The sequence below is a fragment of the Oncorhynchus tshawytscha genome, linkage group LG01 (assembly GCF_018296145.1).
Source record: "Oncorhynchus tshawytscha isolate Ot180627B linkage group LG01, Otsh_v2.0, whole genome shotgun sequence".
Classification (NCBI taxonomy): Eukaryota; Metazoa; Chordata; class Actinopteri; order Salmoniformes; family Salmonidae; genus Oncorhynchus; species Oncorhynchus tshawytscha.
The window spans coordinates 22,041,838-22,055,108 of NC_056429.1; the positions used below are offsets into that span (position 1 = coordinate 22,041,838).

Here is a 13,271-nt window from a genome sequence, read left to right on the forward strand (position 1 = left end):
AGTTGAGCAGGTTGAGAGCTTCAAGTTCCTTGGTGTCCACATCACCAACAAACTATCATGGTCTAAGCACACTAAGACAGTCATGAAGAGGGCACGACAAAACCTATTCCCCCTCAAGAGACTGAAAAGATTTGGCATGGGTCCTCAGATCTTCAAAAGGTTCTACAGCTAAACCATCGAGAGCATCCTGGTTGCATCACTGCCTGGTAAGGCAACTGCTCGGCCCCCGACCGCAAGGCACGACAGAGGGTAGTGTGTACGGCCCAGTACATCACTGGAGCCAAGCTTCCTGCCATCCAGGACCTCAGAGGAAGGCCCTAAAAATTGTCAAAGGCTCCAGCCACCCTAGTCATAAACTGTTCTCTCTGCTACCGCACGGCAAGTGGTACGGCAGCGGCAGCTGTTTGTTCACCTGCGCACGCCTGCATTTGCTAATAACCCATCCACAACTGCCTGACTATATGTGATAAAATGAAAATCTGAGGCCCGCACCGAACCTTAAGGCTATGTGAGGTTATATACCTACAGTCAGTGTTCAGATTTCAGTTTCCATTTAACCCTTATAAACAGTAGGCTACAGTTCCCTTGACATGACATAGGCCAACTTGAAGTCCCGTCTTGTGACTGTCGAATATGTATAGCGCCTCACAATCATGACACGTAACATAGCTGGCACTGCTATCATCCTCTGTTATCACTTCACCAAATATATAATTTTATGGCCAACCCTTCTCTTTATTTTCAATTCTCCTTCAGCATCTTTTATCTTATTGAATTAAACTTCGACAATGGCCTTTTCCCTCCGTGGATTGACATTAACGTTAACCTTAATATGCGAGGTTAAAATTGTGATTTGAAAGGACATGCAAACCTGCTAAATCTGTGCCATTCAGGTCTCCATAGTGTCAGATCTATCTATCATGCCAGGGTTCGTTCAGAGGCTGATCAGTAGTCAGAGGATTTAGCAACTGCTTAGATTTAGCAAACGAATGTTAGTAGCTAGTGAAGCTAGACGAATTTGAGGGCACATCTGTTGCTTGCGTAGAACATTGTTTAGTAGGGTAGTAATTTAGCAATCGGGTGATACATATAACGTTAGCTAAGATAGCTAGCCTAACGTTGACGTTACATACTTAGTAACGTTAGCTGGCTAATTTAGCATAGCAATCCACATCCATGCAATGGCAGGAAACGTGAAAGACAAGGAGGCTTTTCAAAGACTGAACTTCCTGTATCAGGTACGTTTTCTTGATTTCTAGTAATCCAGCTATACCTTTGGCTTTATAACTAATATTCTCAGAATTCTTTAATATGACATTGATTTCTTGCAGGCTGCACACTGTGTTTTGTCTCAAACCTCTGAGAATGTGGAGTTAGCTCGTTTTTACTGCTTCACTCAGAAGACAATCGCAAAACGTTTGGTACTGAGACAGTGAGTAACATGCACTAACAATATCATATAACGTTAAACTCTTGTCAGAAAACATATGGTGTTACATTTGCATCAATAAAGGTTGTAACGTTCATGTCATGTTCGAATACATGACAGAAATAAGTTTGAAACATGTCTGCTAAAACGATGACAACTAGGGCATGACTATAATGTTATTAATGTCTTTATAGAGACCCCTCAGTGAAAAGAACATTATGTAAGAAGTGCTGCTCTTTGCTGGTCCCAGGAGTAACTGCCACAGCCAGACAGAGAAGTAAGGTTATTCATGCAAGATTAAGTCACTTTGTATATGCTACATGGCATATATATATATATAACTAAATAGACTGCCACCTAACCAGTACATCACTGGGGCCAAGGTTTGCAAATATATTCATAAAATATCCTACAATGTGATTTTCTGGATTTTTTTCCCTCATTTTGTCTGTCATAGTTGAAGTGTACCTATGATGAAAATTACTGGCCTCTCAGCTTTTTAAGTGCGAGAACTTGCACAATTTGTGGCTGACTAAATACTTTTTTGCCCCACTGTATGTATCATACTCATGAGATTTTGAAAGTACTGAGTGGAAGTCCAATGTCTTTACATAAGTGACATATTGTATTGTGGAGTAACTCAATACAATAATCAACTCTTTTTTTTTTTCTCTCAAGCGACTAAGCATAGAAACTGCATGACTGTGCTGCGATGTCTTCACTGTGGGCAGTGCAAGAGGTTCCTAAACAATCCGGAGCATCGCCTGTGGGTGGACCAGCCTGAGGCTCAGCTGGAGAACCAATCACAGCCAGGTGATTTTTACCCTGGAACAACTCCACTACATTGCAGTTATGTATCATATTGGGGGGACAACTAAGTACTGTCATGTACACTCTCCTACATATTCATTTGGACAGTGAAGCTAAAACTTTTAATTTTGCGCTGTACTTTGAGATTTCCATGTGTGGAACGGATGTGGGTGGGGCTAGGTCTACATAAGGGTGCTAATTTCAAAAATTGAACAAAAGCTCTGACGAAGGCCGTGAGGCAGATACGTAAGCTTATTAAATATCAGTGATACTACCAAGAGCAGTGTGCGGTTTCCTTTTTCCTTCCTCTTGTTCAACTGTTGCCATGCACCTGCAAAGAGATTGCTCAGATGTGCGAATGCCTTTTGAATGCTGTACCTTGAGATCAAATGTGTTAAGAGGTGACAGCACAGAATGACACTTTTTATTTGAGGGTATTTTCATACATATCTGCTTTATCGTTTAGGAAGCACTATTTCTGAAGCCCCCCCCCCCCCATTTGAAAGTGTCATAAGTATTTGGACAAATTCACTTAGTGTATTAAATGTAGTATTTGGCCCCATTTTCCTAGCATGCAATGGCTACATCAAGCTTGTGACTACAAACGTGTTGGATGCATTTGTAGTTTGTTTTGGTTGTGTTTCAGATTGTTGTGCCCAATAGAAATGTAAGGTAAATAATGTATTGTCATTTTGGAGTCACTTTGATTCTAAATAAGATTTATATGTTTCTGAACACCTCTACGTTAATGTGGATGTTACATGATTATGGATAATTGTGAATAATGATGAGCGAGAAAGTTTCAGGCATAAGTATCATACCCCCCCCAAAAAAAAAAAATGCTAACCTCCCCTGTTATTGTGAGAGGTTAGCATGTTTTGGGGGCATGATCTTTGTGCATCTGTAACTTTAGCTATGTGGGGAAAGACTGGATGAATCGGGAGCTTAGGCTGTCATTTCAGACGCAGGTGTATTACAATTCAGCTTCACATGTAACATTTAAAATCTAAAATGTTTTCTGTTTCTTTATGCCACTTTTCATCCATCTCAGAGGGAGGCCATGGTGTTTAACCTTTGTCCTTTCTGTTTTGCAGAACAAGGTCCCTCCACTAAAGAGTTGAAGGAGAAAGCAGATGGACCCATATCGCAGCTATCCTCCACAGGGCCTTCCTCTACCCAGCACCAGGTGCCTCCATCCAAGCCCAAAACCTGAGCCCTGTGGCCTCAGTAGCCCATTCACAACTGGACATAGCTGCTTTGTGTGGCATTGACACATATTTTTTTAACTATATCATAAATGTTTGAATATGATGATTTTTTTTTTTTGCCAGTGACAACCTGTTACATCAGTGGTATGATGTAACAGGTTGTCATTGTAATGGTTGAGGTTGGTTAAAAATACATTTGATGTTTAGTCTACCTCAACGTGCTCACAGTGTACAGGAAGTTCAGGAACGACAACCAATGTTAAATGTCCTTTTCATAAACATTTATTTTTAATTTATTTATTACTTCTGTAAGAACACAGGCGATATGAGTTGTACTATCATAAATGTACAGATGTTCTACAGCCCACACCTTTTTTGTCAGTAACTTAAGGAGAGAATAGGCTGTTGAATATAATGCTCAGTGCATAGTGAAATATCTTCTCCCAATAGGAACACAATTAAGTAGTGTGTTCCTAATGCACTCATATGTCCTATATTGCCTCAGCTGAGGTGGATGATGTCTTTCTTTCACTTTTTCTTTTCATCTCCGTCCCCCTTTGGCACCTGTACGTGGGTCTTCTGGGAATACAGCAGATTCTTTGCAAAAATCCTGGGGATGTGACCCATGTACAGGAGAAGGGCCAGGGTCATTCCTGAAAAGAGGATATCTGTATTACCAATTATGCCTCATTGTTATGCATAAAGCCTGTTTCACACATTACCTTTGGCAATTACATTTTGTCTATTGGTGTACTTTTATTAGGGGTTTGTATATAATGAACAATTTCTGATTTGACTTACCAATAATGGGCCCAAGGCAGTAGACCACTGAGTACTCCGTAAAGGTAAACCCAGGACAGTAGAAGGTAAGGCCATAGGCCAGGGAGGGGTTCAGGAAAGCTGAGGTATAACCACTGGCTGACATGCATAGAAAGATGAGTTATCGAAATGGGATGCAGAAATAGATTTTGCTCTGACAAACAAATATAACACAAAGAAAACAGCATAAAGGCCTATGCAACTTTAATGATTATCTCTACTGAAATGTCTTTCTATATTTGAGGTGCGATGGTTGTCATCATGGGCTACTTACCTGCATGGGAGAGAAGGGTGAGCACAGCTGCAAAGAAAGGCACCCGAACCAACGCAGCGCGACATCTCAGGCTGAGGTATATCAGATAAAAGATGAATGCACACACACACTCACAATAGACCCCCTGCACCAGGGAGACACTCAGGGCTGTGCTGCACTCCCTGAATATCAGGTTCTTAATTATGTGCATGTCATTGAGCTCCATTGCCCAGTAGTAGCCAGCTACAATCAGGGCCAGGTGTGCCCCCAGGAACTGAGCAGCCAAAGCCAGCAGAGTGTGCAGAGTAGGGGTCTCCAGCAGCAGGAAATTCATCAGAGTCAGGGAGGGGTTTCCAGTGGCTCCAGCACAGATCACACCATGGGTCAGCAGCACCACAAACCGTAGGGTCAGAGTAACATCTGATCCCAGTCCCTCTGCCCACTCACCAATCTCTATAATGGTCTGCACCTCCAGCCAGCATGCCACCAGCACAAATGAGGTTGTGAACTCTGATGCAAAGATCAAACAAGGCCATTTTCTGAAAAGGACTCTAAAGACTGCACCAAACGCCACAACAGCAAGAAAGTAACCAAGGGAGACATCAAGTTCAGACATCGTTAGGTTCACAGATGCTAGCTACTACACCTCACTGGTTCTTCTCACACAGTGTATGACTTGTTGGGCAGTTTGCTGTCTGTGTGATTGTGACAACGTGGAGAAGTGTTTTCTCAACACAGAAACACTGACTTTTCATCCCACACCACCTGCCAAAATACACACTGCCCTTTTCGAGGTCAATTCAGGAAAGTTACTTTGCCCCAGGGATAAGGGCAAATTACTTCTGTAACTTACAACAAAGATATAGTTTATTGAGCCTGAGGGAAATGTCTGTTAAACCTTAATAATGCTTGTGTACTAAGATATCCTTCAAGCCTAGACATTGGGCTTGAGATTGTTAAAAAGTAACTCATATAACATAGAAAGGTGTGTGTGCGCATTGATATAGGCCTGTTCTAACTGTTCTGTGTGTGTAGAATGAACCCATGATGTCCGGGCACTCAACCGAGAATGTGACAGAAACTGACTGGTTCCTCTTGATCCTGGACAGACTAAAGGTTATATCCTGCACACCAGTAACAGAGCTATTGTTCTGTTTTGGAACCTGTTTCTGGGGAAAGATTGTGGTGGAGAAATCAGAATCAGCTAAGTAACACAGATATTTAAGATGTGTTATCTGCAGAATATGCTTACATGATTGAACTGTTGAAACTGTTATTAGAATATCTCCTTTCGGGCTCTGGTGTTGGCAGCTGCGCTTCCTCCCTCATGGGCCTCAGTCACCTTGGGTCCAGAGAGGGGAGAAGTCTGCCTTATCTATCATGTCCCTGTTGCTATACAGAATATCAGCCAGGAGTATGGCAAAGGAGGTCAGAAGGAAACATTGTTTCCATATGTGAACTGTGTGTCTTTATTGCATACCATGCATGTGAAGGGATGGTGTGAGTAATGGGGAACCAATCACTTGTCTCCACAGTGTCTGTGTCAGTCACCTCCAAGGGGGAGATAGTTTCCAACTTGAACTAGGGGAGAGAACAAAGTAACAACAAATGTCCCAAGTTCTTAGTACTGAACAAAACAAGTTATTTGTATTTGGGGCCCAAGGTCTGGCACAGGATGTGTGGGGTTAGTGTTTGGAACCATTGTACGTCATATCTGAAGTTGCACCTATCCTGAGATAGTATTTAACCCAGAAGCTAACTCCACTCTGTGGGCTCTCACTCCACCACCTGCGGGGGTGGGGCGACCAGTCTCCTTGTTGTAACAAGTCTTTAAAAAAAATTAATACTTTGAATGATTATTCATTTTGCCTCTCCTCATTATTGATTAAGGGTAGAAATTACACCACAACACCAAGAAAAAAAGGTAATATTACCTGGTCTGATCTCTCTGAAGAACATACACTGAACAAAAATATGAATGCAACATGTAAGTAAAGTGTTGGTCCTTGTTTCATGTGCTGAAATAAAAGATCCCAGAAACTTCCCATATGCAATTTCTCTCAAATTTTGTGCAGAAATTTGTTTACATCCCTGTTAGTGAGCATTTCTTCTTTGCCAAGATAATCCATCCACCTGACAAATGTGACATGTCAAGAAGCTGATTAAACAGCATGATCATTACACAGGTGCACCTTGTACTGAGGACAATAAAAAGCCATTCTATAATATGCAGTTTTGTCACAACACAATGCCATGGATGTCTCAAATTTTGAGGGAGTGTGAAACTGGCATGCTGAGTGCAGGGATATCCACAAGAGCTGTTGCCAGAGAATTGAATGTTTATTTCTCTACCATAAGCCACTTTCAATGCTGTTTTCGAGAGTTTGGCAGTACATCCAAATCGGCCTTAGACCATGTGTATAATGTCGTGTGGGTGAACGGTTTGCCCCATGGTGGCGGTAGGATTATGGTATGGGCAGGCATAAACAATGGACAACGAACAGAATTGCATTTATCAATGGGAATTTTTAATGCACAAAAACTCTTTGAAGAGATCCTGAGGCCCATTGTGAGGCCCATTTTTTTAAAGGTATTTGTGACATATCTGTATTCCCTTGCATGTGAAATCCATAGATTAGGACCTAATTACTATTTCCTCATATGAACTGTAACCCAGTAAAATCATAGAAATGGTTGTATGTTGCATTTTAATATTTTTTCAGTATACCTTACTGTGATTCCGTTTTTCTCCTTTAGCTAAGTGTATTGGCATATAGGTTGACTGATGAATGTACAGTACTTTATGTTCTTAGACCACGGAAGCAGCATTGTTTTCTATTTATATATTGTCCAAAATATGGTTCAAACCATTCCATCTTTATTATGGTGGGTGAACGCCTAATTATACGAGCCTCGTTGGCGCAGTAGGCAGCGCGTCAGTCTCATAATCTGAAGGTCGTGAGTTCGAGCCTCACACGGGGCAGATGTTTTATACATTTAATAGCGACATTTGAGATCTCAATTTATTTTTGACCTATGAATGCGAACACAAGTTAATACATAGATAAATATGATATCAATCAGGCGCTACGGTTGGTAGAACTGCTTTTACATAACTAATTCCACGACTGACCACACGGTGGACGCGGTGTTCTGTTTTAGATTCATCTCTGCAGGCTAGAGAAGCATATACAGTATAAATCAATCATTAGGACTATACATTGTGTTATTAGAAGAAAAACAATATGTTATTCGAGCTCCAATTGCTGTGGTATTGTTTTAAATGATCGCACAAGGAATAGCCAACATCTATGAACAAAGAACCCACTATATAATTTTGCACTTTAAGAACGTTTTTCTGTTAGTCAATCTTGTGTGATGTTTCAAACCGAGAATTTCAAAGATAGTGTAGGCCGGTTTGCGCGGTGTGTGAGAGAGAGAGGGTGCGAGAGAGAGAGCGCTCAGCTGTATCCAAAGAACAGCGTTTCACTTTCTGAAGTGCATGGATTTTAACTGGAAAGCCCACTGAGAGAGGGAACGTCGTGCGCTCTAATGAACAGACCCAAAATGTGATATTCTAACAGATCGATCCAGTTGATAAGGACTGCGAATTTATTTTGGGATTGTATTACTTAAATAGCTTATTCGGCTACTTTTACAAACGACCATACCACTGCTAGGATACCTTGATAGTCTATCTGATTGAAATGGTGCGATGTTCCAAACAATACTCCAACGCGTTGACTTTTGGTTGATTTACCTGACAGTTGTACTATGTGGAGCTTCAGGTGCAGGAGTGCACAGTTGCCATGAGGTTAAAACGGCGTTTCAATTGCGCCAGATCGGTCCGTTGAAATGGGTCCCCGAGGCACCTGGAACAGGTTAGTGCGCACTTGACTTGTAGGTCCTAACACAATTTCTCAGCAGAATGTCCAGGAGCCACTTTGCACGTGTGCGTGCTGTGTACCCGTTTATTTTCCACAGGGAATTGATAAATCACAATCATAAAAATGTAACTACAGTAGCCTAGGTCTAGAGACAGATTCAAGCAAATATGCCTAGTAAGTAGTAGTTGATGCTTATCTTTGTTTAAAGACCATCCTAAGAATTGGAAGTAAGTCCCTGTGAAGGGAGGCCATCTCTTGTTTCTTTTCTTTTCAAATACTGAGTTTATTATATGGATGTACTGGCACTAACAGTCACAATCAATAACATTGCAGTTATATATCAGCTTATTATTTGGCAAGCAACAAAAAGCAATCAAACCATTTAAATCAAATCAATCTTGTTTCCTTCTCAAATGCACCCCAAAAATCTTCTCTCTCTCTCTCTCTCTCTCTCTCTCTCTCTCTCTCTCTCTCTCTCTCTCAACCCCAGTCCTCAATGGACAGGTCAAGTGGCGGTGACCTGAGCCCCACGGGGCCACAATAACTGAGCTGCATGTTGTGTATGATTGTCTATTCTACAGTGTATATATACAATGCATTCGGAAAGTATTCAGACCCCTTAACTTTTTCCACATTTTGTTACATTACATCTTTATTCTAAAATTGATTAAATAATTTCCCCCACTCATCAATCTACACACAATACCCAATAATGACAAAGCGAAAACAGTTTTTTAGAAATGTGTAAATGTGTTAAAAAGAAAAAACAGAAATACCAAGACAACACAGGAGTGGCTTCAGGACAAGTCTCTGAATGTCCTTGAGTGGCACAGCCAGAGCCCGGACTTGAACCCGATCGAACATCTCTGGAGAGACCTGAAAATAGCTGTGCAGCAACGCTCCCCATCCATCCTGACAGAGCTTGAGATGATCTGCAGAGAAGAATGGGAGAAACTCACCAAATACAGGTGTGCCAAGCTTGTAGCATCATACCCAAGATGAATCGAGGCTGTAATTGCTGCCAAAGGTGCTTCAAAAAAGTACTGAGTAAAGGGTCTGAATACTTATGTAAATGTGATATTTCAGTATTAAATTTTTAATACATTTGCAAACATTAAAAACTTTTTGGGGGGGGTTTGTCGTTATGGGGTATTGGGTGTAGATTGCTGAGGATTTATTTTTATTTAATCAATTTTAGTATAAGGCTGTAACGTAACAAAATGTGGAAAAAGTCAAGGGGTCTTTCCGAATGTACTGTAAGTCTGTCACCTGTCATCAGATACATGATAGATTTGTTTCCACAATTCCTTCGTGATTGACACATGCAATGACTTAGGCCCAGTTGAGTTTGTAAGTAAGCATGTTGTTAACTCTGGTGAGCATCACTCCCTCTGCATCCTCTCTACACCCTTGGAGATTTTGTATCTGGACTTTGATTCAGCTACGTCCAGCCAGCCTGATAACCAAAGTCTATTTCTGAAGCTCTTTCTCACTCTCATTTCTGGCTCCACAATCCCAGCTTGGTGTATTAGTTTCATATGGGAGATAAATCAGTATAATCACCCTGGACCTCATCCAAATGAGATTGTAGCAGAGGAAGCTTTGCTAACTCAAAGGGAACTTGAATACAGGGGATGGGTATATATGAGAACTAGTAGAAGTGTAGAGAAACAATGTCTTTGAACCATTTATTTACTCAACTATTTGGGTAAGTATTATTAATCACATTTGGTCAAAGCTTCCAACACACTTAGTTTATGTTTTTCACATTTGAGGTCTGTGTCATGCTCAAGTTTGCTTTCCTCTTCTTTCCCAGATGGCGAGCTGCAGATCTGCAAGCACACAGGCCCGTCGTGTTGCACACGCAAGATGGAGGAGAGTTACCAGGCAGCAGTGCGCAGAGAGACTCTCCAGAATATCCGTTCCTACAGCTTTGAGCTCAAGTACCTCATCGTGGGCCACGCCTCTGCCTTCCAGGGTAAGGATAGGGACAGGATGGAGGGGTAAGGGAGATAGATATGTGGGACAGGAGAATGAGATGATAGGACAGATTCACTGTGTAAAGCCTTGGGACCACTTTGGCCCTCTGCGCCCCTCAGTAAGGGGTCAATTCTGAAGTCCATGAACAATGTTTCATGTCAGTGTGACTGCCACTTGGTTTGGTTTAATTACATCTTTTGATTTACTTAAAAATCAGTCTCACCTCATTGAATGGAATGCGCTCTGAACTGACACGCAGCCAAAAGTATTTTGTTCTGATAAAGGCAAAAATGTTACATTATTACAGCTGCAGGTAGCCTAGTGGTTGGAGTGTTGGGCCAGTAACCAAAATGTTGATGGATCACATCCCTGAGCTGACAAGGTAAAAATCTGTCGTTCTGCCCCTGAACAAGGCAGCTATCCCACTGTTCCCCGGTAGGCCGTCTTTGTTAAGAATTTGTTCTTAACTGACTTGCCTAGTTAAATAAAAATTACAAGTAAATTACACTCAGTAGTAACATGATATTTGACCATCATATAACATGAGAAAAAACTATGATGTTTTGTTGAGAGAATCCGAGAACCACTTCAGTGGTATTGGATATTGGCTTTGTACTGTTCAATATTGGCTTTTAAAGCAAACATTTAGTCAGGCCTCACATTAAGCAAATAATCTCTCAGAGAAAGAGAACTTGACCTCTGCTCTATCTCTTTGTCTCTGTTTCTCGATGTCTGCCTCCGCTTCGCTCTCTCTCTCTCGCTCTCTCTCTTTCAATCACTCTCTCTCTCTCCCATTTAGAGTAGAGAATACACAGTATGTCTTGTTTTGAACCAATGAATGAAAGGGAGTGAAAAATGTTTACATTCACTGAGTATCCCTGGAGATGTGTTACCATTTGAAATCAATCTGTCTCTAACGAGGTGTCTTGAATGGGAGTGAAGAATAGTGGGTTTGTCCTGCTCTGGTTTTCACAGAGAGAGTGGCTGGTCCCTGGCTTCTCAGAAAGGGAGGCCTTCTTGGGGTTTTATCCCTGCTGAAAAGAGACAGATGATGTAAGTGAGTGATGTGGACAGTGTCCTCTGAGCAGCCTCGGTCCTGGCCGATATGCCGCCCTAGACAAGACAAAAAAAATTCTGCCCCGCTCCTATCCCTGCAAAGTACAATAGTAGCCTAGGTCAGTGTTGGCCTGCAATGCACTATCCATGTGGTATCCTACCGTTTGTAAAAAACAGGCCTGATAACTGAAAAAAATACTTAAGACTAAAAATTGTGGCTATTCAAGCTCTGAATACCAGCTACTGTGTCTGAAAGTAAATTGAAATACATTTGCCAAAATGATACAATTCCACCTGTCTTTTCAAACATATTTCACCAGAGAGCCTGACTTAACACCAGAGGGTCATTAGCTTCTTTAAAAAAATACATTGCGCATTGTTTAAAATCACATGAGTGTAGGCCTATGCCTTTTTGGGAAGTCCACAATTTGGGCAGCGCGCTTGACAATAGGCCTAGCTGATTATTGAGTTGAGGCTGTCAGTGAAAATCATCTAAAATACATGTGAAGATAATGTGTCTTGAATATAATTTTAAATGTTGAGACAAGAAGGGGAGGGGTGGGTGGCGAGGATATAGGCACATCTCTCTCCAGAATACACTCAGCTCTCCAGTATGCGCTCAGCTGTCTCCCGACAATTCTTGCACATGAATTGTTTCATTTGTGTAAATTGTTTGTCATTTGATTGTGTATTTTTATCAATTCCCCGTCACCAGTAGTATGTCACCAGTAGTAAATTTACCGTTAATCCCTGTCATTTGGTTTCATTCATTTCTGTTAATGCATGTATTAATTACAGTCATTTACCGTTCTCATTCTCGAAGTGGAAACATTGTTTGCATAGTTCACAACCTACTACACTTGTGAGAAACAAGTTTTGTTTTATTTCATACCATCATTTACAAGTTTTGTTAATTTTTTCGATTGTCTTTTGTTTGGAGCCCTCCATGTGAGCAATGAGCATGTGTCTGCCCATTGGGGACAAACTGGTTGAATCAACTTTGTTTCAATGTCATTTGTCAACGTATTGTGACGTGGAATCTAGGTGGAAAATACATTGGATTTGAAAAAGTTATCAATGTAAACTGTTGTTTTGAGGGTGAAATTTCAATGACAGGATTATGTCATCATGGTAGCCAAATTTGAACATAGACAAACTTTGTATAAAATATGTTGAATTTGTACCTTTAAAGCAATGTCAGATTTTCAATGTTATATCTACTATCAGAAAGTAGTTAGACTGGGCAGCACCTCCTACTGGAGAATTGATATGTCTACAGCTACCCCTTGGTCTCCCATCCAAGGTTTTTAGCTATGATATTTGTCACTGACTATTACCAATGTGTAATCGTGAGAATGATTGTTGAGAGATCTCCACATAAAAATTAAATAGATTCACTGCTGCTATCAAAGTAATTCTGAACGGTAGGTTTAACAGAGCAAATGAAATTTAACCATACTTTATCAATCATCAATGATGCTATGTAGGCCTATTTAGTGTAGCATTTGCAAAGTCATCAACAGCAAAATGATTGAATTCAAACCAGAATTCAACAAAAAAATAGACAATACAATAGGCCAAGGATTTTAAGCTCTGGTTGATTGCAGATTTGATATTTAGTGACATTGAATTGTGTTTGGTTGTCAACACAATCAAATACAGTAATTTAAAGTAGATGGAACTATCCAAGCAGAAGATACATCTGTGCTAGAGGTCGTCTTGGGACCAAAGAGTTGAACCCGTTCCAAAATGGACCCTACCTGAATTGTTTTAAGAATTGCTTTAAGATGTCATACCATGGATCATTTAGATATTTGAATATGAGGACC

General features: G+C 40.9%; 3 protein-coding genes and 1 non-coding gene across 6 annotated transcripts in view; 3 read left to right on the forward strand and 1 right to left on the reverse strand.

Annotated features, from left to right (window-relative positions):
- The first annotated feature begins 602 nt into the window (after positions 1 to 602).
- On the forward strand, positions 603 to 6,378 carry LOC112245318 (ribonuclease P protein subunit p21). Of its 3 annotated transcripts, XR_002952714.2 has the most exons (7): positions 603 to 1,238; positions 1,332 to 1,432; positions 1,624 to 1,706; positions 2,108 to 2,242; positions 3,334 to 3,425; positions 4,511 to 4,616; positions 5,555 to 6,378. XR_002952714.2 is itself a non-coding variant. In XM_042311942.1 (6 exons), exons 1-6 carry the CDS (start codon positions 1,182 to 1,184, stop codon positions 4,559 to 4,561), a joined length of 519 nt encoding a protein of 172 aa, XP_042167876.1. In that variant the 5' UTR covers positions 607 to 1,181; the 3' UTR covers positions 4,562 to 6,378. The 3 variants fall into 3 exon arrangements, 2 of the variants coding, with proteins under 2 accessions (XP_042167876.1, XP_024269189.1); XM_042311942.1 differs by having other exon boundaries at positions 607 to 1,238; positions 4,511 to 6,378; XM_024413421.2 differs by having other exon boundaries at positions 695 to 1,238; positions 3,334 to 6,378.
- LOC112245230 (aquaporin-12-like) lies at positions 3,960 to 5,135 on the reverse strand. Its single transcript, XM_024413274.2, has 3 exons — positions 4,541 to 5,135; positions 4,249 to 4,365; positions 3,960 to 4,100 (listed from the first exon to the last, which is right to left on the reverse strand). The coding sequence occupies exons 1-3, from the start codon at positions 5,133 to 5,135 to the stop codon at positions 3,976 to 3,978; spliced, it is 837 nt and encodes a 278-aa protein (XP_024269042.1). The 3' UTR covers positions 3,960 to 3,975.
- Positions 6,379 to 7,429: 1,051 nt separating the features above from the next.
- Positions 7,430 to 7,502, forward strand: trnam-cau. The gene has a single exon. It is a non-coding gene; the product is annotated as a tRNA-Met (tRNA).
- Positions 7,503 to 7,811: 309 nt separating this feature from the next.
- Positions 7,812 to 13,271, forward strand: part of LOC112245414 (glypican-5-like) — a 156,429-nt gene continuing 150,969 nt past the window's right edge. Inside the window, exons 1-2 of the mRNA XM_024413544.2 lie at positions 7,812 to 8,400; positions 10,223 to 10,384. Coding sequence (XP_024269312.1) covers positions 8,235 to 8,400; positions 10,223 to 10,384 — 328 coding nt within the window. The 5' untranslated portion in view covers positions 7,812 to 8,234. The remainder of the gene's footprint in view (positions 8,401 to 10,222; positions 10,385 to 13,271) is intronic.